This window comes from Umbelopsis ramanniana, assembly GCF_025399195.1.
Source record: "Umbelopsis ramanniana AG unplaced genomic scaffold K450scaffold_53, whole genome shotgun sequence".
Lineage (NCBI taxonomy): Eukaryota > Fungi > Mucoromycota > Umbelopsidomycetes > Umbelopsidales > Umbelopsidaceae > Umbelopsis > Umbelopsis ramanniana.
The window spans coordinates 122644-149689 of record NW_026252139.1 but is presented as its reverse complement, the minus strand read 5'-3'; the positions used below and the strand labels follow the sequence as shown (position 1 = coordinate 149689).

General features: G+C 42.7%; 12 protein-coding genes across 12 annotated transcripts; 4 read left to right on the top strand and 8 right to left on the bottom strand.

The window, feature by feature from the left end:
* Nucleotides 1-370: 370 nt before the first annotated feature.
* Nucleotides 371-1722, bottom strand: K450DRAFT_191624 (uncharacterized protein). Its single transcript, XM_051584457.1, has 6 exons — nt 1579-1722; nt 1455-1513; nt 1228-1347; nt 959-1119; nt 743-881; nt 371-629 (listed from the first exon to the last, which is right to left on the bottom strand). Exons 1-6 carry the CDS (start codon nt 1691-1693, stop codon nt 510-512), a joined length of 714 nt encoding a protein of 237 aa, XP_051442212.1. The 5' UTR covers nt 1694-1722; the 3' UTR covers nt 371-509.
* Nucleotides 1723-2257: 535 nt separating this feature from the next.
* Nucleotides 2258-4755, bottom strand: K450DRAFT_253412 (uncharacterized protein). Its single transcript, XM_051591030.1, has 5 exons — nt 4532-4755; nt 4357-4445; nt 4130-4278; nt 3566-4058; nt 2258-3473 (listed from the first exon to the last, which is right to left on the bottom strand). The coding sequence occupies exons 1-5, from the start codon at nt 4609-4611 to the stop codon at nt 2593-2595; spliced, it is 1692 nt and encodes a 563-aa protein (XP_051442211.1). The 5' UTR covers nt 4612-4755; the 3' UTR covers nt 2258-2592.
* Nucleotides 4756-5855: 1100 nt separating this feature from the next.
* K450DRAFT_253406 (uncharacterized protein) lies at nt 5856-7089 on the bottom strand. The gene is made up of 2 exons (XM_051591029.1): nt 6963-7089; nt 5856-6864 (listed from the first exon to the last, which is right to left on the bottom strand). Exons 1-2 carry the CDS (start codon nt 7005-7007, stop codon nt 5863-5865), a joined length of 1047 nt encoding a protein of 348 aa, XP_051442210.1. The 5' UTR covers nt 7008-7089; the 3' UTR covers nt 5856-5862.
* Nucleotides 7090-8919: 1830 nt separating this feature from the next.
* Nucleotides 8920-9656, bottom strand: K450DRAFT_253398 (uncharacterized protein). The gene is made up of 5 exons (XM_051591028.1): nt 9525-9656; nt 9394-9453; nt 9208-9276; nt 9117-9140; nt 8920-9033 (listed from the first exon to the last, which is right to left on the bottom strand). Exons 1-5 carry the CDS (start codon nt 9558-9560, stop codon nt 8953-8955), a joined length of 270 nt encoding a protein of 89 aa, XP_051442209.1. The 5' UTR covers nt 9561-9656; the 3' UTR covers nt 8920-8952.
* Nucleotides 9638-11830, top strand: K450DRAFT_253392 (uncharacterized protein). Its single transcript, XM_051591027.1, has 9 exons — nt 9638-10040; nt 10137-10410; nt 10537-10640; nt 10705-10782; nt 10860-10920; nt 11005-11209; nt 11312-11394; nt 11461-11570; nt 11648-11830. Exons 1-9 carry the CDS (start codon nt 9807-9809, stop codon nt 11789-11791), a joined length of 1293 nt encoding a protein of 430 aa, XP_051442208.1. The 5' UTR covers nt 9638-9806; the 3' UTR covers nt 11792-11830.
* A 2056-nt stretch (nt 11831-13886) lies between these two features.
* Nucleotides 13887-15095, top strand: K450DRAFT_253385 (uncharacterized protein). The gene has a single exon (XM_051591026.1). The coding sequence runs from the start codon at nt 14007-14009 to the stop codon at nt 14790-14792; it is 786 nt and encodes a 261-aa protein (XP_051442207.1). The 5' UTR covers nt 13887-14006; the 3' UTR covers nt 14793-15095.
* Nucleotides 15096-15955: 860 nt separating this feature from the next.
* Nucleotides 15956-17033, bottom strand: K450DRAFT_253382 (uncharacterized protein). Its single transcript, XM_051591025.1, has 3 exons — nt 16893-17033; nt 16753-16817; nt 15956-16678 (listed from the first exon to the last, which is right to left on the bottom strand). Exon 3 carries the CDS (start codon nt 16610-16612, stop codon nt 16310-16312), a length of 303 nt encoding a protein of 100 aa, XP_051442206.1. The 5' UTR covers nt 16613-16678; nt 16753-16817; nt 16893-17033; the 3' UTR covers nt 15956-16309.
* Nucleotides 16576-18695, bottom strand: K450DRAFT_253376 (uncharacterized protein). The gene is made up of 7 exons (XM_051591024.1): nt 18012-18695; nt 17825-17866; nt 17542-17746; nt 17311-17443; nt 16893-17244; nt 16753-16817; nt 16576-16678 (listed from the first exon to the last, which is right to left on the bottom strand). The coding sequence occupies exons 1-7, from the start codon at nt 18525-18527 to the stop codon at nt 16645-16647; spliced, it is 1347 nt and encodes a 448-aa protein (XP_051442205.1). The 5' UTR covers nt 18528-18695; the 3' UTR covers nt 16576-16644.
* A 19-nt stretch (nt 18696-18714) lies between these two features.
* On the top strand, nt 18715-19268 carry K450DRAFT_253371 (uncharacterized protein). The gene is made up of 2 exons (XM_051591023.1): nt 18715-19031; nt 19115-19268. Exons 1-2 carry the CDS (start codon nt 18927-18929, stop codon nt 19250-19252), a joined length of 243 nt encoding a protein of 80 aa, XP_051442204.1. The 5' UTR covers nt 18715-18926; the 3' UTR covers nt 19253-19268.
* Nucleotides 19269-19749: 481 nt separating this feature from the next.
* K450DRAFT_253367 (uncharacterized protein) lies at nt 19750-22922 on the bottom strand. The gene is made up of 14 exons (XM_051591022.1): nt 22174-22922; nt 22057-22108; nt 21784-21982; nt 21656-21693; nt 21385-21579; nt 21259-21323; nt 21077-21176; nt 20952-21000; nt 20779-20889; nt 20585-20710; nt 20445-20516; nt 20294-20361; nt 20206-20229; nt 19750-20093 (listed from the first exon to the last, which is right to left on the bottom strand). The coding sequence occupies exons 1-14, from the start codon at nt 22845-22847 to the stop codon at nt 19947-19949; spliced, it is 1920 nt and encodes a 639-aa protein (XP_051442203.1). The 5' UTR covers nt 22848-22922; the 3' UTR covers nt 19750-19946.
* A 19-nt stretch (nt 22923-22941) lies between these two features.
* On the bottom strand, nt 22942-25338 carry K450DRAFT_213200 (uncharacterized protein). Its single transcript, XM_051584817.1, has 9 exons — nt 25277-25338; nt 25083-25184; nt 24839-25013; nt 24667-24772; nt 24495-24598; nt 24337-24433; nt 23864-24268; nt 23553-23792; nt 22942-23477 (listed from the first exon to the last, which is right to left on the bottom strand). The coding sequence occupies exons 1-9, from the start codon at nt 25286-25288 to the stop codon at nt 23111-23113; spliced, it is 1608 nt and encodes a 535-aa protein (XP_051442202.1). The 5' UTR covers nt 25289-25338; the 3' UTR covers nt 22942-23110.
* A 721-nt stretch (nt 25339-26059) lies between these two features.
* Nucleotides 26060-26735, top strand: K450DRAFT_253360 (uncharacterized protein). The gene has a single exon (XM_051591021.1). The coding sequence runs from the start codon at nt 26120-26122 to the stop codon at nt 26627-26629; it is 510 nt and encodes a 169-aa protein (XP_051442201.1). The 5' UTR covers nt 26060-26119; the 3' UTR covers nt 26630-26735.
* Nucleotides 26736-27046: the final 311 nt, after the last annotated feature.

Genomic DNA, 27046 nt, shown 5'->3' with positions numbered 1-27046 from the left:
GATTTAAATTTGCAAATCCTTGGACTATATTTTTTTATGCTAAAGTATTCTCCAAAATTGTAAGCTACTCTCAGTAAATCTAATTGTGTACTCCTTTGCAGTATAGAAAGAAAAAAGAGTCCATCGAGAATGTGGCAAAGTTTATCTTCTGTTAGGGAAATCGAGTTAAAATAACTTGGGAGCTGTACAAACTGGAGTGGGCTGAATCGATCCATTCAACAAGTCATATGTCATAGTTCTGTCTTGCGTTCCGAAGGTAGCAGAGCGAGCTTTGTACTGTAAAGATTTTGAAACATTCACTGAATTCAATAGTCAATATTGCTGTAAAGGAAACGGCAGATGAAGTAACAAAGACATTAAGACCAAGTTTAACAAATAGAATCGAGGTATATCAGGGTAAATTTTATGATGTAAAAAGCTTTTGTAAGCTTGGCAGTAGATTTCAAAATTCCGAGTATTTGGTTTCTAAATTACGGACCCAATCTTATCTACTCGTCTTGGTATCTAACCTAAGAGGAGGGGTTGAAAGGGCACTTTCCGCTAGTAGTTTGGATAACTTCTCCGTTCTCATCCTTTCTGTTCTTAGCCAACTGCTTCATGAGGAGGTTAGGGTCGTAGAAAGTCTCAAGCTGGAAACGAATGGAAGGAAAAGAGAAGGCGTTTTAGTGGTCAAGAGTTTTGTACGTTGGTGTAGCCATTTTGTGACGGAGATAAATAGTATCACAAATCGAGAGTTACTTACTTCTTCGATTTCGAATTTGTCATTGACCTTGGCAACGGTGACACCGAAGGACTCGCAGACTTCGTTGCTGGCAGCAGCTTCCAACTTCTTGCCGTTACCGAGCTTGACAGACAAGTCACCAGTCATCTTGCCCCAGTGGCTGATATAAAATGACAAAAATTAGGTTTGTTACAACAAATGTGACACAAACGAGATAGCGAATCTAGATGAGCTTACCGCCATTTGAAAGCAACAGTAGGAGGGCCGGAGTAGACTTCTAGAACTTCCCAGGAGAAAGTACCCATAGCGCGCTTGAACAACTTGTGAGAGTCAGAGAAGTCGCTCTCACTGGCCTTGTAAAGCTCGGTATCACCGATCAAAGCGTTGTAGGTGCCCATCTAGAACCAAAAAATAAATCAGTATTCGGTACTCAGCTGTGAAGTAATCTAAAAGCCCGCCTTTTTTTTTTTTTTTTTAATTATATTAGTTGAGTCGCCAGTACGTACCTCGAGCATCTCATCGATGGTGTGCCACTTAAGACCGTTAACAGAGAATCTGTACTTTTCACGGTTGATAGTACGGATTTGGTCGGCTTTGAGCTTATAGGACATTTCCTTTTCCCAGTTCTATTGAAAGCCGATTGCAGAGTTAGTACAAATATGGGATGACAAGGCACGGCCAACCCCAGGTAAAGTAGGATTGAGCTGGCCTGTGCGAAATCGAAAACACATACCTTGACGAGGTTAGACACCAACCACTCCAAAGAGCCTTCCGCGTGATCCTTTGTCTTTTCTGTAATAGAAGTCAGCATTTTCAACTAGTGTGAATCAGTAAAACCTAAACTCGAACATCTTTACCCTTGTCAAAGGCAGCGTTGACCTTGTTGTAGTCAGGAATGCGGCCATAACGCCAGTCATCCTCGGTATCGCCAAGGACGGCATTGGGGTTGGTCATAAAGTCGGGCAAGCTCATGATTAGTTGTGAGAGTGGGGAAGGAGCGTAAAGGACGTGAAGAGCAGATTGAAATGGTCTATTTATGCAAGTCCAATTGCACACAGATAAATTGAGTTTTAATCAGTACATTGACACATACATTCACTGGTTGGTTGACTGGCATTTGATCGGGTACTTTGGTTGAGGTGTGACAACTGCAATGAAGTTAAAAAAAGAGTTGTTACATAACACAATGTAATGGAATCCAAAATCCCATGCCTCGCAGGATGGGTTTAGTGGATTAGAGATACCCAATTTGAGAGAAAAAAGCGAAATGGAATAAAGTGCTCAGGACCAATCAGAACAAAAGAAAAAAATTCGAGCGATTCCATGTCCTGATGGACCTGGACTCGCTATAACGGTAGTGGACTTGTAAAACAGTAGTGGACTTGTAATACCCCCCACCAACGATGTGGATGTTCGCTTTGCAAGAGGACTGTTTGTTATCACTGACTGACATGAGCGCAAGAATTTTGTGGCACTTCCTGTGATGCCCAATATTACTGATACGAGCACTGCATCAGGCGGGGCATAAACACCATGGCTACCTTGTAAGACCAACGCACCATTTTTGTTCAACCTAAAACGGTATGTGTGGCCATGGGCACTTTGGTAGAACATTGGTGAGAGACATATTCCTGAAGACTTTGATAAAAGGCGTATTGACTCGATGAGACTTTTTATATATAATCATTTTTATAACAATCTTATATTGGGATCTATTATGCTACAAGAGGGGGAGGAGTCTTTTCCTTTTTTTTCTTTTTTTTTCTTTCTGGCTTCCCATACCTGGGTTTTATGTTACCTTCTTTTTAAGTCAGGGTAGATTTTTTGTATACAAGGCGTTCTATCTTTCATTAAGGTGAAAAAGAGGGGGTCTAGTATGCAGAAGCGTGAACCTTTTGAGCACGACCAGAAGGATCTTCAGGGCAGCCCCAGTCAGCTCTTGGGATCCATCTAACGACGCTAGCTGTGCATGCTTCTTGAGGGTACCATGAGTCAAAGATGGTGCGGTACATGTAAGCTTCCTTGGTAGTAGGGCAATCCTTTTGCCACTTCTCGTGAGCCTTGCTGAGTTGTTCATCAGTGACGGTCTCCTCTGAAACGTCCTTGAGCTTATCGATCCATCCGTAGCCAACACCATCAGAGAATTGTTCCTTTTGGCGCCAGAGAATGCTATCGGGCAAGTATGGTTTGGCGGTGGGATCGTCGCTGGTATCAAAGGCCTTGCGAACGATATACTTCTCCATGCGACCCTTGCTTCTATCACAAATCTTCTCCTGAGGATCAATGTTCATGGCAATTTCCAAGAGAGCCTTGTCCAAGAAGGGAACACGAGCTTCCAAACCCCAAGCCATAGTTGATTTGTTGGCACGAAGACAGTCGGAGGTGTGAAGGTTCTTGACACGAGTAACGGTCTCGGTGTGGAAAGCAGCCTTATCGGGTGCAGAGTGGAAGTACAGATATCCACCGAAAACTTCATCAGCACCTTCGCCAGAGAGGACCATCTTGACGCCCAATGCCTTGATCTTGCGAGAAAGAAGATACATGGGTGTTGAAGCACGGATGGTGGTCACATCGTAGGTTTCGAGATGGTAGATGACATCAGCAACGGCATCCAAAGCTTCTTGAAGGGTGAAGACATATTCGTGGTGAATGGTGCCGAGATGCTTTGCAACTTCACGAGCAGCAACGAGATCTGGAGATCCAGACAAGCCAATGGAGAACGAATGGAGCTTGGGCCATGATCGGGGACCACCTGGAGAAAAAAAAAAAAAGAGCAAAATAAAAATTTGATTAGTCACTGCGTTATGAAGAGCAGAATTTAGCAGCGTATCGTATAATACTCACTCTCATCGAGGTTGTCATCATCAGCGTTAGCACCGCCAGAGGCAATCTTCTCGGTCTCACGTTGAGCGATAGCAGCAATCAAGCTAGAATCCAAGCCACCCGACAAAAGAACACCATAGGGAACTTCAGCCATAAGACGCTTGCGAACGGCAGTTTCCAAAGACTCGCGCAAAACGGTGTAGTCAAGGGGAGTGTTGGGTATCTTGTCTCCATCCCACCATGTAGGGTTGAACCATCTAGTGGTTTGCTCAGTCTCAGAATCATAGACGTGACCGGGGGGGAAGGCCAAGATCTTGTCGCACTCTTCGTTAAGAGACTTCAACTCAGAAGCAAAGTAGATGGTGCCGGGCATCTTGGATGACCAACCATAGTACAATGTGGTGATACCAATAGCATCACGAGCGGCGATGATACGGTTGCGCTTGACGTCCAACAAGACAAATGAGAACATACCATCAAGGTGTTGAATGAAGTCGGTTCCCATCTCAGCGTACTGTTACATACAGAATGGGTTAAGTTAGTTGAGCAAATTCATTTTTGATGTATAAGGTTGGCCACACTCACCATGTGCATGATAACCTCACAGTCAGAGTGAGTCTGGAACTTGTGGTCTTCCTTCAATTGAGCACGAAGATGTCTGTGATTGTAGATCTCTCCGTTGACACAAAGAATGATGCTTTCGTCTTCGTTAACGAGGGGCTGGGCACCACTGTCTGTAAACCGAAGAGCAGATGATGAATATCAAAGGAAAACATCATATACTAACATTTCTGCCCATTTCCCCAACTTACCGACACCAACAATAGCAAGACGCTCGTGAGCCATGATATGGTTACCCTTGACAACACATCCTGACCAATCGGGACCACGATGTCTAATCCTAAAAGCGAAACGCAGAAAAGATGGTGGAAGACGGTGTGAGTCGATTTGTATTACAAAGAAAGACATGAAAAGGCGTTTACGTACTTCTTAGAAAGATAGAGTGCACGTTGGCGATATGAAGACATATCGCCTTGATAGTTAAACACACCAAAGATACCGCACATGACAATGAGATTTGGAGGAAAGTAGAGATGAACTCGTTCGACTGAAACCAACAGATCGATTTTTTATCTACTTCGGAAACCTTTGCACTCCGACGGCTGCCATTTTGACAGGTTTTTTTTTTTGAATAGATTATCGGCAGCCACTTTAATTGGCTCTCCAAAGTGATTTAAGCCAAGCAAAAATCATATCCTTTCGCTCTGGTATTTCATTCCTTGTTACTGTTTTATGATTAAGGCGCTTGATATGCTATCTTCACTGCTGTTCTATAGCTTCGCCATTATGCGATGATCCGAACGTTTCCTATCTTTCTGACTAGTTCACGTGATCACTCGTTGAAGGTCAGCATGAGTCATGAATTTTTTTTTTGATGGGTTATTGGGTCAATATGGCAAAGGGGTTTAAAGGTATTTTCTTTTGGCTGATTGTGTTCTTCACGTCGCTTGTTTAAGGTTGACCCAGACGCGTATATGACACATAATGAATGATTAGTCCGTTTTCAAGCCCTTCTCGTAAGAGTTTAATTCCTTCATGCTGTGGCCACTCTTAACTTTTAATCGATGGATAAAAATGCAAAATATTCTTATATTAGCTCCTAATGAAGAGCCAATCTATTGTTCGCCACTAATATCGGGCATTACGCTGAAAAGGCGGCAATACCTTTTCAGTGGCGGTTTGTAGAGCGTGAGAATAGTACGTTGGATTGAACACCAAGACAATAGCCAACGGGTCGATGAGAATGTGGCAGCACAATTTGTGGCAGACGGTGGAAAATTTAGAGACCGCATACTTTTGCGATTGGGTCCAAAAAATGAGATCTGGCATTTTATTTCGGCTGAGATTTTATGTGGACTATTCAGGGTTGCCAGTGCTGTGGCAGAATGAGCACCAGTAAGATGGCAGCTACCCCATGCGCAGCCTGTGACATGCACACCAAATTAAACACAACAATTGCTTTGGAAGTAATGAATCAAATATTAATTGTCACTTTGAAAGCTAATAGTGCCTCCGTCCACACAATTAATTTAAGCTGCACCATCACCCATGACTGCATGTGCATTCTTATCGCCAAAAAGAGCCTTTTCCCACCTAAACAATACAATGGAATTCAACATTGTAACAAGTCAATGCAAATCTTTATATCAAATTGGAATGAAGATGCAACGTGTGCGAAATTGTATTATAAATGGATTGGGGGTGGATTGTGAACTTGGAAAAGAAAAATGTCAGGATACATAGGGGAGAGAGAAAATTTATACAGGAACAACAGGAGCAGCAGCAATGGTCTCGGCACTAGCACCATCCTTGTAAAGTTCCAAGTTGTCGTTGAACATCTTGCCGACAGAGTGCAATGCAGTGGTGAATTCAGCATCAGTTCCTTGCCAGGCACGTCGGGGATGAAGAAGCTCATTAGGAACACCGGGTACAGATGTGGGGATGCTGAGGTTGAATACCTCGAAGGTCTCGTATTCAGCATTAGCAAGTTCACCGTTGTGAATGGAATCTAAGATAGCACGAGTGTACTTGAGAGGGCAACGCTTAGCGTTCTTGGCAGAACCACCAACCCATCCAGTGTTGATCAACCAAGCATTCGTCTGGTGTTGGCTCATCTTTTCGGCGAGCATGGTGGCATACTTTTGAGGATGCAAGACAAGGAAAGGAGAACCGAAGCAGGCAGAGAAAGTAGCTTGGGGTTCGACGATACCGTCTTCGGTACCGGGAATCTTGGTGGTGTAACCCATCAAGAAGTGGAACATGACTTGGTCGGGAGTCAACTTGGAGACAGGGGGGAGGACACCGAAGGCATCGCATGTAAGCAAGATCAAGTTCTTGGGGTGACCACCAAGGCAAGGAATCTTAGCATTGGGAATGTAATCGATGGGGTAGGCGCAGCGAGTGTTCTCAGTAAGGAAGTCATCGGAGTAGTCAACGACACGGCTTTGTTCATCAAGAACAACGTTTTCAAGAACGGAACCGAAGCGAATGGCATTGAAAATTTCAGGTTCCTTCTCGGCCGACAAGTCGATACACTTTGCATAGCATCCACCTTCAATATTGAAGACACCAGTGTCACTCCAGCAATGTTCATCATCACCAATAAGCTTACGCTTGGGATCAGCACTAAGGGTGGTCTTGCCAGTACCAGAGAGACCAAAGAAAAGGGTGACATCGCCAGCAGGACCTTCATTAGCAGAAGAGTGCAAAGACAAGACGTTGTATTGCTTGGGTTGAAGATAGTGCATGACAGTGAAGATCTAATAATAGACAAAACAAGCGTGGTAAAAGGTGTCAGGCATGTTTGATTTGATTCCGACGCAATTTTTTTTTTTCATTTTGGGATTGGTAAACTTACACCCTTCTTCATTTCACCAGCGTACTCAGTACCAAGAATGATCATTTCACCACGCTAAATAGGAGGGGGAAAATAAATCATGATTAATAAAAGTTGGCCGTTATGAATAGAACCATTTGCTCTCATAAAGTCAAATACATACCTTGAAGTTGACAGCAACGGAGGTGGTAGAAGTCATTCCAGTGGTGTATCTGTTGGCAGGGAATTCACCGGCATTGAAGATAGTGAAGTCAGGAGTACCAAAGTCCTCAAGTTCTTCTTCAGTAGGGCGAATCAACATGTTGCGCATGAAGAGAATGTGGTAAGCACGGGAAGCAACAACTCTGATCTTCTTGCGGTACTTGGGGTCCCATCCGGCATAACCATCAAAGACATACAGTCTTGGGCGAGTGTTCAAATAGTCGATAGCACGTTCACGGTTGATCAAGAATACTCGTTCGCTCATCTTGGTGTTGACAGGACCCCACCAAATATCCTCGTTAGAGGTTTCTTCATCGACAATGCGCTTGTCCTTGGGGCTACGACCGGTCTTCTTACCAGAGTAAGCACAGAGAGCACCAGCTGAAGAGATCACAGTACCATACTCATGGGTCAAAGCTTCTTCGTACAAAACAGCAACGGAAGGGTTACGGTGGATCGAGACCTTGTCGTAATCGATACCAGCCATTTCGTGCAATTCTTCCTCCACCTTAGTGTGAGGAGTAGAGGGTCTTGGGGAATTGGGTCTGTGAGGATTGAAGTTGACCATGATGTGATGTATGTGAGTCAAAGAAGCAAGAGAGTGGTAAACGATGTTGGTATTTATATTCAGGCTGATCCGGCTGCTTGAAAGCCCAGCCCCAGTCAGCTAGCTCCGGAAAGTCCCTTGGCATGCTTAAAAAGGAGGAAACGAAAAATGCGGGGGGATTGGCTCCCTTCATTGGCTCGTGCCTTATTCATCATCATGTGGAAAGGTGGTTCACTTCATCCGCCAATAAATGCCTCTCACCCAGTATCCATCCACAGCTGTAAATTAAACACTTTATTGCATTTAATTTCAACCGATCGTCTTTAGGTTGAAGGGATCAATGTAGTCAAATGCAACCATGGAATTCATACCCTAAGGTTTCCCACGCACGAGAGCATATTAAAACTGGCCTCTCAAAAAGTTCTCACGATGGGATTTTCAATATTTAAAGCCCTGGCAGCCCGCCGCGGCAAGACAGGCGGAACCAAGTCACATGAGATGCATGTGAAGAGCCGCTCTCCCCTCCGGAGAATGACGGAAGTCGTCTTCCTGCTTTTGCCTATAGCCCTTATACCGTTCTGACGTAAAAAATGCCTACTGAATTAAGCAGTGCAGTGAAGAGGTGCGGTCGTGCGTGTCTATCGGATGGGGGGAGAACTAGATATATGAAATAATACCAAAAATGGGTCATGCTGAACTGAGTGGACATTACAGCCCCTAATGCTCATGACCAATGCTTCACTCACAGACCTCCACTATTTCCAGATCAGCTCCGGCAATTTATTACTCATGATGACGAAGATTCTGCTTGTGTTAATTCCAACAGCGTGCGGCATTCCTCTAATAGCTCACTGTATTCCTCAATCTCTCTTTGTAATGAATCGCACTTTTCTTTGTGGGTCAATTTCATGTCCGTCAGTTGCCTCTCCAACGCTTTGATGAAGTCATCTTGTAGCTTGTGATCTTCTTCCAATGCCTTGCGATGTGATTTCTCCTCATCTAGTTCCTTTTGGAGCCGTTCATTGTCACGTTTCTGTTGTTCTAGTTGTTGTTCCAATTCCTGCACAACTTGGTTGTGGCGTGACTCTGAATCCAAGGAGGAGGTGGCGTGCTCTAGATTACCATCCACATCAGATGATAAACTTAAGGATCGCCTTCGGTGTGATGGTAAATTTCGACCTCGTTCAGGGCTGTTGATAGTGTCTTCATACACTTTAAACAAGTCATGTTGCACATCCAGTGTCCGTTTGCTTAAGGGAGACCCTATGGGAGAATAGATGGTTGCTGGTGCTGACAGGCGTGATTTGGGGGTTGTGACTGGTGAGCTAGTTTTTGATTGTCTGCCTGTTTTCTATCGTAGGCCATCATCAGATATAGAAAATCCCGCTTATACATAATCAAGAGCAAGACGAAAACAAAATAAATACCTTTCGTTCCGGTGACTCCGGGATCTACCATAGCCGTTATCAATAAGTGGAAACAACGCGGCAAAAACTCGATTGTACTCGGCTTTCTTACCTTGTGCAATGATTTATTGGTTATTGTGGCCAACGGTTTCTTCGGACTTTCGGTTGTCTCATGGGTATCCTAAAATACAGTCAGAGTGTGAGCCATGAGGTTTTAAGCAATTGGAGAGAATCTTTCGAGAGTAACTGTGCTAAAATCACGCGTAGAACGCGCACTTCCACTGTTCGATCCATTTACCTTTGATGAAGCGTATGCTATAATGCTTGTCTGTTTTGATTGCGCGGATAAGGGCGTCGACTGCATGGACGATTTCACGTTGGTTAGACACAATGTAGTTAGTTGGAATAGAGTAGACATTCGGTAACTACCTTTGTATTTCGGCGACTAGGCGTTAGCGGCTGCATTATTGTAGTATAGGAAAGATGGGTTTGTGTGGTTTAAAAACTTGGCGTATGAATTTTTTTTTCTTTTCCTTTTTCACGCAAATACGCGTTTCTCGCCCACTATTGAAAAGGGAATCTGATGGAGTAAGTCACATGACCCAGTGTCGGTAACTAATAATTTTTTTTTTTGAAGAAGCGGAGCGTCTCTCATTGGACATTTCGAACCCAAACCTGCGAGAATAAAAATATAACCCAGTATAACCCAATATGCCCGTCGAGCCAGCTATTCACCCCACAGCTACGTCTGACTCGACTCAATCGGACCCATCCACTGGACAACTGTCACCGCAGTTCATTGATTCCATTTCTTCCCCACTCACTTTAAAACCTGAAATGAACGTTGAAGGTGCTACTGTCTCCGAATTGGCTTCCCATGCCAACGATACCAGGGACATCGTGCTTCCTAATCAAACTGAACATGTCTCTCAGATTGCTATTGATGTAAGTACTTATAGCTCAGGGAAATCTTTCAGCGCAAGTGGTAGGCACACGGCTCAATCGATCTGTCCATCTCACTCATCATTATTGTCGTCCTAGATTGGAGGATCTCTCGCAAAGATTGTCTATTTCACGTCGTCAAACGACATCAAGGGCGGTCGATTGCATTTTAAAAAGTTTGAAACCGAGAAAATAGACGAGTGTTTGGACTTCATTGCAGAACTAGTTGAAGACGCAAAGCATATCGATAATCGAAATGAACAGGTCGTCAAAGCTACCGGAGGAGGCGCATATTTGTTCCAAGACAAGATTGCAAAACGATTACCGGGTATCACTATACAAAAGGAAGACGAAATGGAGTGTTTAATAAACGGTAAGTATTGTTGAGATGATGCGTTGAAATTACGAGGAATAGCGTAGAGTTTCGCGGCAATCCGTTTTGAACGTTCATTTACTAAGTTGCTTTATCTCCATCTTATAACTTGTTTTGCATCCATAGGCTTAAACTTCTTCATTACCGAGATTCCGTATGAAGTTTTTACCTATTCAGAAACCAATCCTATGCAATTTGAAGAACGAACTCAAGATTTGTATCCATATATGGTATATACTATCCAATGGGGTTGATTCTCATGATTTTTTCAAATCACTAACAACTACTTTTTAGCTGGTTAATATAGGCTCAGGTGTCAGCATTTTGAAAGTGACAGGACCAGATGAGTTCTCTCGAATAAGCGGAACATCGGTAAGTCTACGAATTGAAACTACAGCCCGTTCTACAGTCTCAGACGGCACTAACGCGAATATTATACAACTTTATAGTTAGGAGGTGGAACACTGTGGGGCCTGTTATCGCTTTTGACTGGAGCGCAAAGCTTTGATGGTACTGTGAATTTCATCCGTAGATTCGATAACGTTAGTGTCTATGAGTCTACATGATGTACTAATAGGCATTTGGCCCTTACAGAAATGTTGGATCTGTCACAAAATGGAGATAATCGCAATGTCGATCTGCTGGTTGGAGACATTTATGGTTCCGATTACTCAAAACTTGGGTTAAAGTCTACACGAATAGCATCAAGTTTTGGCAAAGTATTCAAAAAAGGTGTACGGCAATCTCAAGATGCATTTCATGCTGAAGATATTTCAAAATCCCTATTATTTATGGTTTCGTAAGTGCTTCTTCTTTGCGTTTCTCTGCACTTTTGCTTTACTACGCCTCGACTTGATGTCATCTATTTATTAGTTTTACTTATTTACCCTTCTCGATCTAGTAATAATATTGGCCAGATCGCATACTTGGTTGCCCAACAGCATGGACTGCGAAGAATATACTTTGGAGGATGTTATATTCGAGGTGAGTTTTCTCAGCAGTCGATTTCGAGCACTTCACTACACAGGCTAAGCCGAAATAATTTGTCAGGCCACCCTGTTACCATGAACACGCTGTCGTACGCCATCAACTTTTGGTCTAAAGGAGAAATGAAGGCGTTGTTCTTGCGACATGAAGGCCATTTGGGAGCGACTGGAGCAGTAAGTGGCATGATTTTCACGCACATGTATGCTAGATGGCGGCGACTAATTTGACATGCTTTTCGCCACTTTTGTAGTTCCTGAAGCATAAGCCAATACGACGAGCGCGACACTCATTCTCATATTCTGAAAACTTTACTCCTCAGATCATCACTGGTAATCCGAGCAACGTCTATGGAGTTCTGGAACAAACTAAACTAGAACTTAGAAGCAAAGAGTAATCTAATCCTACTAAAAAAAATTTACCTTATTGTTATTTATGGCGGCGGGGTGTGCAATCCGGCGGTAGAGATATGGTGGCAATCACTTACAAGTAACTCAAGAACTGGGTGGAGGTTTGCACAAGGAGGTCAGGTCCGATTGAAATGCCAATTAGCCACGATCATATCATTGGGCGATCGAAGAAAAAGTGGTGGCTCTGTGCCATGGACTCTTTGATGAATGGTCCAGCCCAAAACTGTCTCATTACGGCTCCTAAACCTACATCCAACGGAGTATGATGAGGCTTTCGTATCTCTTTTCCTCTCCCATAACGCGTGATATATGCATTTACATTATCCCGACCAAGCAAACAACATTATGCCATCCGTCAAGTCCGCTGTCAGCATGCAATGTATGAAGAACAGCGGCAAACTCACGTGGTAAAAATCTGGATTGTAGGGGGTTTTTTTCTAAAGGGAGGTCGAAGTTGAGATCTTTCACACACATCAGTGAAATTACTCGTGCGGTTTTCATTTTCATGTCTATCTTTATGGCCAATGAGCGATCATTTTACAACTTCATTCCTTTAGGAAAGTTGTGGATTCAAAATATAATCAAAAGTGTCGTTACTAATTTACATACCACATTTTTGGAACGAGACGATATTCTGAAGTGAATATCGTAACTCATATGGCATAGAGATTTGTGTCATGGGGGATTTTACCTCCCAATAACGTAAATCCAGTTTCAGGGTCCAGGATGCCAGATCTTGACTGCGCTACCCGAAAGCATGAAAACCCCCTTATGTTTTTGCTACTTATTTTTCGGCATGGAAAGGTACAGAATGTATCTGATTTTCGACCGATCGTCACGAGCCGTCACAAGAGATAGAATGATGATCGATCAATGCGATTTATGAGGTGATCTCTGGGAGGTAACCATTTCAAGGTTTCGATAATTGGAGTTTAGCTAACATTGAGTCGAGCAAGGTTGCTACATAAATGTCAGCAAATTGTATCCTTACGTTCAGTGATTGCGGTGTGCAGCTTGGAGTTTAATTTCTTTTTAGTTAATGGTCAGCATGAGTATATGCTAACTATTTACAATCTATTAGCGTAGATGATATCCCCAGTGCCAGGAGTTGATTATGCTGACTATGACGTTGCTGTCATAATGCATATCCAAATTTGAAAAATGTGTTACTTAAGGACCGAAAGAAAGGTTAAGGATCATCTCCCCTCTTGATGCCAAATGGAAGCTTCATATCAGCCTACTATAAGTAGTATCCAGCATGGTTTACTTGATTGATAGGGAATCAGCCATGTCACAAAATTGACGAAAGAACACGCTCCTCATGGAAAGAGCTGAAGATAACCGCTTACACTCTTTCTGATAGTTGCTTACAACCAAATTAACATGGCTATATCTATCACTTTCCCCCTTCCGAGTCATTCACTGATAGAACGAAATGGAATAAAAGTCCTGTTATGAAGTAATGCTTCTTGTTTTTCAGGAGGCGACCTTAGTACGCTCAACCGTACTAAAGTTGGTATGTGAATGATTTGAACGAAGTGCTGTAAAATAATTGGGAAGAGAAGCCTTTGCTCGCGTAAAAAGATTGAATGTTAACGACCACTTTAGTAGAGAGTATTTTTTTTTCTGTCTTTCATCTACTCCCAAGGAAAGGAATATACCTGCAAACAAGAGTGACTGCATTTTAGTACAGCGTCCACCTCCAGGGACAGTTTGTGCTCAATCCCACCCATTCATTTTGGTTCTCGATCTCACCTTCCGGTTCTTTATTTGTGAGGTTCCTATATTGGGACAACCGTAACAGGAAGGAGGATACACAAACATATACACACACTCTTGCTTGCACAAACACGCCTATACAAATGATAGAGCGAGTGCTCAAAGACATAGATTGTGATGATCCTTAGACTAGAGGATTTATGTTGCATACCCACGGTGTGTGAAAGATATCCATGAAACCACAGTGCTTCATATAATGGTGTGGCAGCTAAATATATGCAACAGGTTTAATTATAAGATGTTGTTTCTGTCATGCGTGGCAAACGCAGCTTTTGGTTTGCGGGAGATTGATATATAAAGGATGGGGCCGACCCGTCTTAAGCAGAACAGCCTTTTTGCTTCTTTTTTTTTTTTCTCTTTGCACTCATTCTCCTTTCTTCCTCTTTCTCTCGTTTTCCCCTCCCTTCTTTAGCAAAGAATCCAATGTCTACTGTCGCTACACTATCAAATCACGAGTGGGATGATGGAAATATACTTTCGTTCCCCCTCATGTCTTCATCTGCCTACATATCTTCATCTTCCCTATTATTTTCCTCACTTGACGCCATGCAGCGTCAAATGGCACCTTCTCCAACTTTGGTCACTTCACCCTCGGAGGACTTTGACTTTCTGGATAATAACGCTAGTTTCAATGATCTTGCGAGCGACTCGTCAGAATATACAAGCTATACGTGCGGACTACTAGACACGGCTGGCACTGATTATCTTGCCTCGCCCGCAGCGTATATGATGTTGCCCGATTATTTTGAAGAGCCACTTGCGTACGTAGACGACATGGTTACTGTCGGTCCAGGAGTTTTGCCCTCTGACAACATACCAACATCCCCTGGAAATCAGGTCGACGGGTTCCCCTCGTACTACAATTCTAGTCGCGGAGTTTCCTTGAAAGGTGATTCAACTGATCCAACCATGCCACCTGAACCAATTGTAGTTACAGCGAAGAAAGGCCAAGCTAAAACCAAACCTTTAACTCGAGAATGTCAATGTCCCCTCTGTCCTCGAGCATTTGCTCGTAAACATGATTTACAGCGCCACATCCGGGTTCATACTGGAGTCAAACCGTATGTTTGTCCTTGTTGTCAACGCTCATTTGCAAGAACAGATGCTCTCCGACGCCATTTTCGTATGGAGGAAATTTGCAGGTCAAGCCCTCAAGTACAAGAGATGAAAACTAAACGTCGAAAAGGACGACATTTACTTGATCGGTAAAAGGAACCCTCAACCATACCAAAAAATTGAAAGAGATGGGACCTGAGCAGCAATCATTCAAGTATTGCTTGGCTTGGCTTTGCTTTTTTTTTTTTTTACTCTAGTTCTTTTGGTTCCATTTTCTTTCGATCTCTCTTTCTTCATTGTCCATACTTGCCTTTTCATTATCATCTGCTTTTCTTGTCCTACGATCCTTCTTTGTACAGAAAAAAACTTTTTTTTTTGCATTACCTTTTCTCATGTATACAAATTTCCAAAGATAAAAAAAATAAATTTGGCTTACTTGCACATTCAATTTACCAAGACAGGGAAGAAAAAAAAAACCCAGCTCAGTGGGAAAAGCCCATTGTGTATTGCGCAGCCTCACCAAAAAATTTCCCCCTTCTGTTTGGACCAAAACCAGTCTCTCTCATCTCAATTCATGGCATGACATATTCGGTATGATTCCGAAAGCGAGAGTGAACGAAGGCACAAAACTTACTTTTCTTTTGTTTACGGTCTTGTGCAGTTGTTTGTGGGGTGGTGGTACGGACTCTTTTAAGAACTGATATCTTTCAATCAGATTGCGTCTGCACGGTCCATGCAAATGCTTGAAAAGGGTAAGCGAGATCAATGCAACACACGAAAATGATAACATAGCATATTGCAACACGTAGCATTGTAAGTGCATATATGGGAGTGCCTAGGCCGCAAAAAAGTCTTTGTTGCCTATCAACCGCATCAACTCTTTTCTGCACTGCGGCCACGAATGCTGCCTCCTACATTACATGGCTTTCAGGGCAGTCACTTCTGGCAATCAGGTTTTTTTTTTCCCTCCCATGCTGTCTAGTCTGACCAACTGAGACCAACAAACGGTTATATCAACGCACCTCATCTTATTGATCTAGAGGTGTCTTTTAATGGCCCAAGCCTTGGCAAACAAAAAAATTCATTCACCTCTTGCAAGTATCAAATACTGAGACATTTATCCACCAACCTATTTTCCCACCTGCCTGCCCAATTTAATCGCACCACAAAGGTCCAGGTCCCCCGGCACACAGATCCGCTCTACGTGGAGATTGAAACAAAAAGTCAAAAGCACTTCACACTAATAAATAGTGGAAGATGTCATTCGTTCCGTACACTTTGTCGATGACGTATTAGGCACTATCTTTGTGAGCGAAGCGTTCAGCTTGAGTTTGGGTATTAGCATATCCACACGTGCTAAACTTTGCACCCCTTCATCGGAACAATGTATTTGGTTGGTTCATGCGGAAAACATGTATTTGAGATATATAAAAAAAAGTCAAAAGTAGTAATAAAGGGAGAAGAAAGTTTGAAGAGAGAAGAAAGAAAGAGAGGCAAATAGCATAGAATATCAAGTATGTAAAATCAAAGACGTTGAATGCTATAAAAACTCTACAAAGTTATCCGTTGAATCACAGTGCTAAAGCAAAAAAGAAGGTGAAGCGCCTAGTGTAGGAGGAGGGGCAGATGTGGAATAAAAAAGAGAAAAGGAAAATAATGAACTAGTCTACCTAGTCGCTTCGATGGTAATCCATTACATACAACACGAGAGGCTCCAATATCGAGCAGAATGTAACAAGAAACAAACATGTCAAAGGTGGAAGAAGCAGAAGAATATAATAAGAGGAAAAAAGAAGAAAGTATATGGGGGGGAATGGGTGGGATTTAAGCATCGACTTGAGAGCAAGGCGAAATTGGAGCTTCCATGACTTTTTGATTTGGTTGATTGAGAGGGGGGAGTAGAGAACTTTATACATTACAGAAAACACAACCCTTGTGGAGTTTGTTGCGGTTTTGTTGGCTGGACTGAACATTGTGATAATAAGTGGAGCTTGCTTGGCTTTAATTAAACGCTTTGACGGACATCTTGAAGCGGTGGACTGCAATTTCAAAAGCATGACATTTAAAAATCCGGCTTCGCTTATCCATACAGCACAACAAATACAATACATACCTAGTTCGCCTCTTTCCGCGACCTTGTCTTTCCTTTGCCAATGGATGATCTGCAGGTGTCAACAGCTGTGTAACCGAAAACAAAATAGGATTGTTAGTTTGGGAAGATGTGTAAAAAGATAAGCCCATTGGAAACTGTACCTCAAAGCTACACAACAGCTCCTCACTAACACTCATGATTGCACCGAAGTTGTCGAATTCTCCACAATAGTTTGGTGCCGAAAATACAGTAACCAGGGTCCGTTCGTTGAAAAACTCGTAGCCGTCTTCAACAACCATATGTGCTCGGCAAACCAGGTCCAAATCGAACTTGGCTAAGAACTCGTTGATAATTTTCTTTCCAAAGCAATAACTCACTCCTCTCTCGTTATCTTCCCAATCGATAGCTGTTTCCGACGGGTCCGACCACAGTAAGTCATTAAGCAGTCCATAATCCGGCACATCAGTTGGTCGTTGGATATTGCGAATCTCGTCCATACTATGCATCGACGGACTTTAGGTGAAGCGTATGAGTCATATGTAGCCTTGTCAACTATCGGTTTACCATGTGAGTGCTCACCTTAAACCTCCATGTACACAAAAGATTTTACCAGCTACAAGAGCAGCTATAGGAAGTGTGTTGAAGACATCTACAAATGTTTTCCAGATCTTGGGGTTGCATCGGCGTTTGCATTCATCATAAAAGCCATACACTGTTGGGAGAAAGGGATAAAGACGGTTAGCTGGATAGTCACGGCACAAGGGTGAGCTGCACACCACTCAATTCTCTACATAGTCAAAATCCACGTACCTCTAGTGACATTGGCACATTCGTGATTGCCTCGTAGAATAAAGAAGTTTTCAGGATATTTGAGCTTGTAACATAATAGTAATAGGAAGGTTTCCAGACTTTGCTTTCCACGATCAACATAATCTCCTAAGAAGAGATAATTGGAGGTTGGAGGGAAACCGCCCATATCAAATAGCCGAATCAAATCCGTAAATTGACCGTGGACCTATGGAGTTGAACAAAGGGTATTTAGAAACCGCAGTGAGGCTAGGACAAAAAGTCCTGACATCGAGTGAGTACTTACATCTCCTACAATCTTGACAGGAGGAGTTAATTCGATCAAAGACTAGTCGGGAGGAAATTTCCTTGGTTAGCAGAGAAAGAAAGACATGAAGCATACAGCTGTGCCGATACATAAACATGGGGTTTTTTTACGACGTAAAGGAAAACGGTATAGTTGATGTAATGGCAACAAAGTTGGTGACACTCACGGGTTGACTGAGGAATACGTCCATAGCGGCTCGGCAGATAGCAGTGACTTCTGCATTCTTTAAACAAAGTTGCTTGGATACCTTTGGCGCGTAACCAGCTTCCAAAAGTCGGTGTATATAGTCATCAATATCCATGGTTTTTCCATTGATACTGATCATGGAGCTCACGGTGAGCTGATTAATTGAGTTGACAGTCAATTGGTTTGAATCGACATCGTTGTCAGCGGCATTGCCGTCTTCGGGAGATTCCAATTCTGGACCATTGCTGGTTGCTCCTGGCGGCGGTGATCCTTTGCGGCCTGTCGGATAGTTTGGATTAAGTTGGCTTAAAGCGCTTTGTTGTGCTTGCTGCTGTTGCTGTTGGTTGTTTCGATTATAGGAATTTTGTGAATTTATGAGAATCGAGCTGACAGACGATGCGGTGTTTGTACTAAAATCATTGTCTGGCAGTTCAAGGCGGCTTGGGAGACTCTTTGGGCGTTCTTTGCCGGATTTCTTCGAAGGATTATTACCCATGATTCGTCAAGAACAAAAAAGAAAAAAAATAGGTGAAGACAGAGAGCCTGGTTCTAGACAAAAAAAGAGAGTTGGCTCTCTTCCAATAGAAATCACAGAAAATTTTAAAAACAAAAATACTAAAATAAAAATACAAAAAGCAATAAGCGTTTCAGACGTGTCATATCACCCGATTCATTACCATTTCAATTATCATAATTGACGTGCCAAATAACACCATGGCGAACTCTCTATTCCCTCATCGATGTTCGGTCAACCTCAGCAGCTGGTTCCGAACCGAGGATTTCCGATGATGCAAAGAAGACGAGAGGCCTGAGAATCCAAGTATCAACCCGACTACCCGTTTTTATTTGTTCTAGTATCAATGACTGAGGTGGATACATATTTTATCTTAATGCCATGAGTTGTCATGTACATTTTATGGATCGTGTATACTCCAGTGTGGGCTATCCTTCTACAACAAGCGCCAACAACAATCCAACGCATATGGAAATAGAGCATGGGGTTTGTAACGGCCCAAAATCAACAGATCGGCTATTCTGCATAACTTGATATATTGACTAAATCTGATTGAGTCCTTAATATAGCTGCCCACAAACTCTATCTTCCCCATGTTCGACGTCTACTATGCGTTAACAACGGCAATGCTGGATGGAACTGCGGTCATTCGGGGGCGGAGATTCATTATTGTATTTTTCCATGTCATTTTTTTTTTTTGGGCTTGACACCACCTATTCTGTATGACGCTCCACTGCCTTATGATATAAGTGACCATGATGCAGCCGTTTTCCGGCCACAGAGCCATTCAAAACGAAAATAAATAAAAATAAAGTTAACGCTGTTACATGTACAACCAGGTTTTTCAAATGAAAAGCCTAAAACACATGCCAACCGTGACATCTCACCAATAAGCCTTACCTGACAGTCCACGTAGACGTACAACGCACCTACACTCCGGTGGTGAAGCGGTACAACTTTGCCAAAAATACCTTGCTTCTCAATAGAGGACTGTCTAAATTTTCCCATGTGCCGCTGCAGAGCCCGGCCAGACAGATATGGCACGTTGGCTATAGAGGCAACCCCATGCACAATCAACCTTTTGTAACCTCTAGCCAATCATATTGGCTTGAAATTATTATTGGAAGATGCTAGAAAAAGCTTCTCCACTTATGGTTTCAGGGTCAAAGAAAAGTTGTATGCGGTCGCTACACAAGCCCTATACTACCCAACAGGGGCGCATCTCACCACGTTTCTCTCAATAGGTATTCTGTACGTGTGGTGTAGTTTAATAAAATAGGATGCATGATTTATGGGTGTGTTTGTTACGGGGGTTGACAGCAATAGAAGGTGTGGTGTGGCAAAGAAACTCGAGGTCAAAATAGCAGTGGCATTGGTAGGCAGCAGTAATGGGCTTGGCGCTCAGTCTTCATCCTCAGATGTCAAATCTCCCGTATCTCCAAATGGTGCAGTACATGTCTGAGTTTCTTGGAGAGTAGCTCGTTGGCTAGAGAAAATAGCTCGAATTTCGGCAGTGACGGCTGGATCGATATCTTCTTCTCCTGCTAACTATATCACAGATGCGAGATGTCAGTTGAAGCGAAGATAGTCAATACGTACAAATGATGAATGATAGTTTATGAGCAGTGCTATAAGTCGCACAGACTGATGAAGTACTTACGTCCATAACAATCCAAGGGTGCCACTATAAACGATAATTAGTCGAACTGGACGAGCGAAAATATGCATACACCTTACAACCCACTTACCATGGCCTCATTCACAGTGATACGTTTTGTTGGATCAACTGTCATGAGTCTGCTAACCAGGTCTTGGGCTACAATGCGCAAACGAAGAGAAACGGTGAGATATGCTAGTGGATGGAAACGCAAGTTCCTTATAACGTGATGTCACTCATACCTTCCTTGGTAATGTTCTTCCAGTCAGCTTCTGCAAAAGTAAACTGGCCGCTTCTGATAGCTTGTGAAGGCACTATTATAAGATGTTATACATTTAGTGCCTTCAATTGATTCATTCAAGTACTGGAGGGATTCTCTTACCTGTGTGGTCAGCATAAAATGGTGGATAGCCGCAAAGACAGATATACAGCATGACGCCTAAGCTCCAAAGATCAACCTCTTTACCATAGGCACGAGAACTTGCTGGAGCGAGTATCTCTGGTGCGACTATTGAAACACAGTCAATATCATGCATGTATCGCCGAAGAAACTACAATAGCTATCCACTCTCTTACCATAGCTAGGCGTGCCGCATCGACTGGTGAGTGCAAACTGTTTATGAGAAAAAGTCGCTAGTCCAAAATCACCGATCTTAATCCTAAGTTCCTTTTTGTCTTCAAAGAGAACTGAAAGTGTTCGGTCAATGACATGTTGATACAACCAATGAACGTTCAGCATGCGAGCATACCATTCTCCAGTTTCAAGTCCCGATGAACGACGTTGTTGCTGTGTAAATACTACAAACATACTCAGATAGTCAGAGAACTTTGTTTGAGAGAAACCCTAGCACCCGTAAATGCAGATTCAACTTACGTCCAGACCAACCAAAAGTTGCCAGAACAGTAGGCGAGCCTCAGCTTCTGGGAGGCGTTGTTTCTCGTACACGTACTCGAACAAGTCTCCGTCACCACCACTGCCAAGGAAAATATAATATGTCAGAGTTTGCGACGGGAGTGATTAATGAGAAAATTGTGTAAAGATGGAGTAACATTTACAGTTCCAAAACCAGATACATTAGGTCGTCGTCATCAAAAACCTTTTCCACAGACATGATGCATTTCTATTAAACAGATTAGTGCGTGTGGGGATCATAAACACTTCCAATTTATGGTTATACTTACATGTTTAGGAAGGCCCATAAGGACGGCAATTTCTTTTTTCAAAGATGCAAGGAGTTTGGGTTTGCTAGCAAAGCGTCTCTTTTGTATAATCTTGACGGCAAACTCTCTGCCGGTTTCTCGCTCAATTGCGACGTGAACCTTTGCAAAATTGCCTTCGCCAAGTATCTTTCCAAGTTCATAACTCTCCTCAAATTTCTATTTCCGTCAACATGAATGTTAGATTGTATAAGCAGACAAAAGGGTACGACATAAACAAATATGCGATACATACCGGCTCGACTAGATTAGGAGACAAAACTATCTTGAAGACTACAAAAAAGGATGGGAAATATCATATTAGAGGCCCAATGGTGTTGCGAAAAAGCGAGGGGAGGGGAGACAAGTTAGTATTTAACTTACACTGCTGGCGTGGATCTGTTTCCTCAAATGCTGCACGTCGATAGAGCTGTATATGATCTCCATTTTTCAAAACTTGTCTGGAACCTCGCTCCATCGATTGCCCATTTATGAACGTTCCATTTCGACTCATATCTTCAATAATCACTGTAGGTCGAACAGGTAGCTTGATATCTTCGTTTACATTGTCACTTGAGCGTTGCTATATGAACAAAAGGTCTTTCAGTGAATAATAATGTCAATTAGTGTATTGGAAGCATTCGTAGACAAACTTACCCATAGAATATAAATTAGACAGTGTCGTTGGCTTACGTACGGGTGATCAATGCTTCAAACATACAAAGGTATAAGGAACAGCAGATAAGGACTCAAAGTAAACTAATTGTCACGTACCTAAGCTCACATCGGTCCGATCGGCCAATCATGTATCCAGCACGTTGATTGACGTCGGGTTTAGGTGCGCCTTTACGTTCCAAATATGTGGAAGGATAATCCTCATTGAGTGATTGAAGATAGCCCCATGCATTAGGATGAGTAGACCAGTCAGGTCCAGAGGAAGCACTATTAGTTTGAGAGGGTATGAGTTGGGTAAATGTTTTTGTTGAGTTCGTAACAGGCGCAGTCTCATCAAGGGAAGGGTCTGCGAGAGTTTTAACCGAGACTGAAGTTTCAGACGCGATACTATGAGCTGTGACAAAAGTATGACTGGATCCAGCGATGGTATCTTCGGTTTTGTCGATACCAACAGTGCGCCGTTTGGATTCGCGACTGAACGAATTTTGATTGGTAGGAGGTCTAGTAGTAGATGTAGATTCAGCTGAATCAGTAGAAGATTCGCCACTATCATCACGACTGCGTTTGCGTTCGTTGACTAGTTCTAAGTTGGAAGCATAGGGTCGCATTGTAGTTGGTACATTGTTATCGAGCTTGTACATGACATTTCCAGGAGGCACGGTCGCGTTGCGAAAAAGAGTTGGATGTGCAGGGAGTTCCAGCTTTTCAAATTCTTGCGAAGGAGGTGTCGTTTCCTCGTACATACTCGTCTCTCCTGCCGTGAATTGAGTCATGAGCAGCGAGAAATGGAGCGGAAATGTAAGAAAAGGACTAAAAGAAAATTATCGCCTCCGACTGACTACGAGAGCCAAATTTTCGATTGTCAAAAGTTTGGGCGTGGCGTATCAAGCACTGTACTACCAGCATGGTCTTTTCTTCATGCTGTTTCATCTTTGCCCAAGAAACAAATATGGTTTATCCAACCAATATCTTTTACTATTATACTAAAGGAAGCGCTAATAAAATAATACAAGCTATTTTTCCTTGTACTGTAGCACTACAAACTACTTATCAGTGTCGGGGCAATCCTTCGTTTTTTCTTTTGCTGTGAATTTTCGCCTGGTTTAGCTTCTGCTGGTGCGGCAGCCATAGGTCGCTTATTGTCTCGACTAGGACTAGTAGCAGGCGCTATGGTAGGTGATTCGACTTTGCGGGCCCAAGTGTCTAAAGCGGTCAAAGGTCGCGGCTGCTCAGCAGTCTTGATCTGTGGTGGCTCCTGTACGATTGGCATTTTTTCGAGCATGTCTCCTGCAGGTCTAGCTGATTCTCCTTCATATGGTATCCCGAGTTCTTCCTTGTCATACACAGCAACTGAGCAGTAGCCATCATTGGACGTTAGCATTAAAACATTTCCATCAGATGACCTTATATAATGTCCAAATTAGGTCAGTATGTCGAGCTAGTGCCTGTCAAATACCTTTCAGATGAACGATCCTTACCAGCTAATATCAGTGATGGAAGCGTAGTGCATGCCAGAGAGCATGCAAAGTGGTTTACTCTGCTGGGTATCATAGACAAAGACGGCATCTTGTGTCGCTACGGCAAACACCATACGATATGGTAATGCGAATTGACTTGGTTTAACGATCCCGCGTTTAGAGCGAAGTTGGTATTTAACAGGGCTGTACTTTACTGCTATAGCAGCCTTGCTATAATTTCCAAAAAATGCAACAGGCTGTCTGTGACAGTAAAAAATCAATGTTAACGCTTGATAGCATTCTTTGCCCGCAAATATGATCCTTTTACTTACTGTGTGACTGTATTTCTTGCGTAAACGTAGATAGTGTTTTGCGTATCATTGTTTGCTGCGCCATCGCCGCCATGGCTTGAAGTATCATCTGTATCCATATCCGCTACATTATCATCATTCGTCTGTTTGTAAAGTCCAGCCGGGGTGATGAGAAGTGCTCCATCATTACTAAACGCTAGTCGTCTGAAAAAGGATACAAGATTTTCATCTTGAAACAATCGAAAGGTTTGACCGCTGGTTGCTGGCGCTGTCGTCGATGGTAGGTTTGTTACATTGTCTTCTTGCATGCCCTTCGCGATGTTTGATAGCAATTTTGACCGATCAAGTTTATAATGCTTTTTAGCGCAGCTTCCAATGACGAGATTGCCATGATTATCATTTGTACATTTATACATTGCCACGGACCTGAGAATATGGCGAATCAGCACGTTTAACGGTATCGGGAGGCAATGGACTTTTCGTCATCTACATACCTGTCGCTACTCTGAGTTGCGATATACTTTCCTAGTGGATCCCAAGCAACTCCTTGTACATAATGTGTGTGGTCTGCCAACACCTTTATACATTTTTCTATACACAATCACATTTAATTTTTGTACCAAGCGTCATACAACCCTCGCATTCAACCTACTCTCTTCCAAATTCCAGACACAAGCAGTGTTATCAATAGCTCCAGTTATAAAGTACCGTCCACACGGTGACCATGCCAGGTCATAAATCTCTTTGGTATGTCCTCTGTGAGCCTAGTTTCAGTGACTGTATTTGATTTTTTCCATATACGAGCTAGGTCGTGTTCGACTTACCTCAGTATTGCATGCGCTACCCAAGATTCCTTTTCGTAATCAGCATTTCCACTTCCAAATGTAACTTGTTTCACGTCGGTGGGCTTCCAAATAATAACGTTGGTATCTATTTTGAAGGTGACATGTTAAGACAAAAACTACATCATTTGCAACATTCATCTATGGCCATTACCATCCCCAGCCGAAGCGATATATAGACCAGATGGTGAGAAGCGAGCCACATTCACAGGGGCAGTATGCCGTTTTAGTTCTGAAAGAAAATCTACTTCCACAGGCATATTAGTGTTGGCTGATGTGGATAATTCACTAACAGCTGCTGATTGAGCCCTTTGGACGATGCTCCATATCTATGAATTGCAGTTGAAGTGTTAGATTTTTATCGGTGATATGACCTCGACGGAAGACGATTGCCTTACCCGAACTGTGCCATCTGCGCCAGCAGTGACCACTCGATTGCTGTTTGGTGAGAAATCTACAGAATATACAGCCTCCCTGTCATGCCAATTGATCTCGATGGGCTGGAAAAATTTGAAACAGAGTTATTGACGGCCGGGAAAAGTGTGAATGCTAGTTCCAATTTGCTTAAGCATGGTTTTGGAGCATTAAATACCTTTGCTTTCATTGCTGCAGTGCAGTGTGACCAGGAATCCTACAAGGCACCGTGTCTGGAAATTTTGTGCTCGACGCGCCGTTCAACGCGACTGCTTGGAGTTCTTGTAACAAAGTCACAAGCCTGGGTTTGAAACGTACCAGTGCGTGTTGATGGTGGCTGTTACCATTGAACTGAGATATAGTATCAAAGGCCCATGTATCTAATTTTATTCCTTCAGGTTCACTTCAAATATCGATACACCGAAGTTCCATGGAAACGATTGTCAATCCTTCATTCGTTTATTCACAATGCCGTCACTGGACGTCATTATTTCTTGCTAACGAACAGGATATCTTCGACAGGAGGATCAAGGTCTACATTGTATAGGCACAACAGGGAATAATGAGATTGAAGATAGCATATGGTGAAGATTATCTGGTTTCAAAGGACAATTACGTGCTTATTACTATTTCAATCAGATTAGAACATCCTACCGAACTCCACTCCAGTGTCACTCAAACACGTCAGTCTGACATGAGGTATGTTCTGCGAATTTTCTAAATTTTGTTTTCGATCTGCTTGCTTTAGTATCCTTTCGACATATTCTGTTAATTTGGATTCGATATAAATACATAATTCGAATAAAGACGATGCCTCGGCAAGTAGTGTTAAGTAAGGAAAGTGGCACGGCTTGGGTTGATTGCATCCCTGTGGCGAAGCGGAGTCTGTAGTACAATCCGCAGGTGAGCTCTTTATCTGATTGGCTGCACGATCCACCTAGACAAGGAACGTAAGGGAAAAAACGATTTCTACTTCTCAAGTACCCACTTTATACTTTGACGTAATTTTATACATTGCCTAATGGTATACTACTACAATAATTATAACCGCTACTGGGGTTTAGCCGCCTTGTTGGTTGCTATAATATGCTTGGCGATGTTCTTCGTGATCAGAAGGAGGAACAGAATGCGTGCCAACATGAATCAAGACACTGCTTTGCAGCAATATCCACCACCTCCACTTGGACCGCCTGGTGGTCAATATCAGTATCCACCACCACCACAAGACTACCAAGAAGGTTATTACCAGCCTCCTCCTCAACAGCCTGAAAACGGTTACTACCCACCACCAGCCAATCCTCCTCCTCAGCAGTACAACTCACAGTCACCAGTACCGGCTTATAATAATGCCAAGACTGACAATAACCCTACATACGATCAACCAGCACCGATGTATAGCCCACCACCAGGTCAGTCCGCTTATGACGCAAACGCTGGTCAAAGTTATGCTAGTCCCAGTCAAGGCACTACTATGCCAGACCCAGCTCATTATCAAAACCATGATAACCAGTTCAAGCCAAATCATGGTTGATCTAGGCTGAAATTTTTTATAACTTCCCTATTAAAAAGCCATTTTCGGTTGTATTATACATGATGCTTTTCAATATATCTTTGTTCAATACTAGGAAATACTGGGTATAATGAGATAATGAATATGTTGGGAAATCAAATTTGGGAACTGTATCGGGCAAAATTCCGAGATCAATCCAAGTCGTCAGTGCATTGCTTGTGATCGGCATTTGAATAATCCGATATGCTCCAATCGGTTGCAGTTACAAGAAACTTGGCGATCACTTCAGCAAAGTAATGTGGTTTTCTTCGTATTCATAGCCAAAGTCTAAACCTTACTTTGTTTTAAGGTACTATTTGTAAATCCAAAACTATGTGCTCAATGGATATTAGATAGTATAAACAGCCAAATCTATGTACATATTTATTGTGCGTTAGT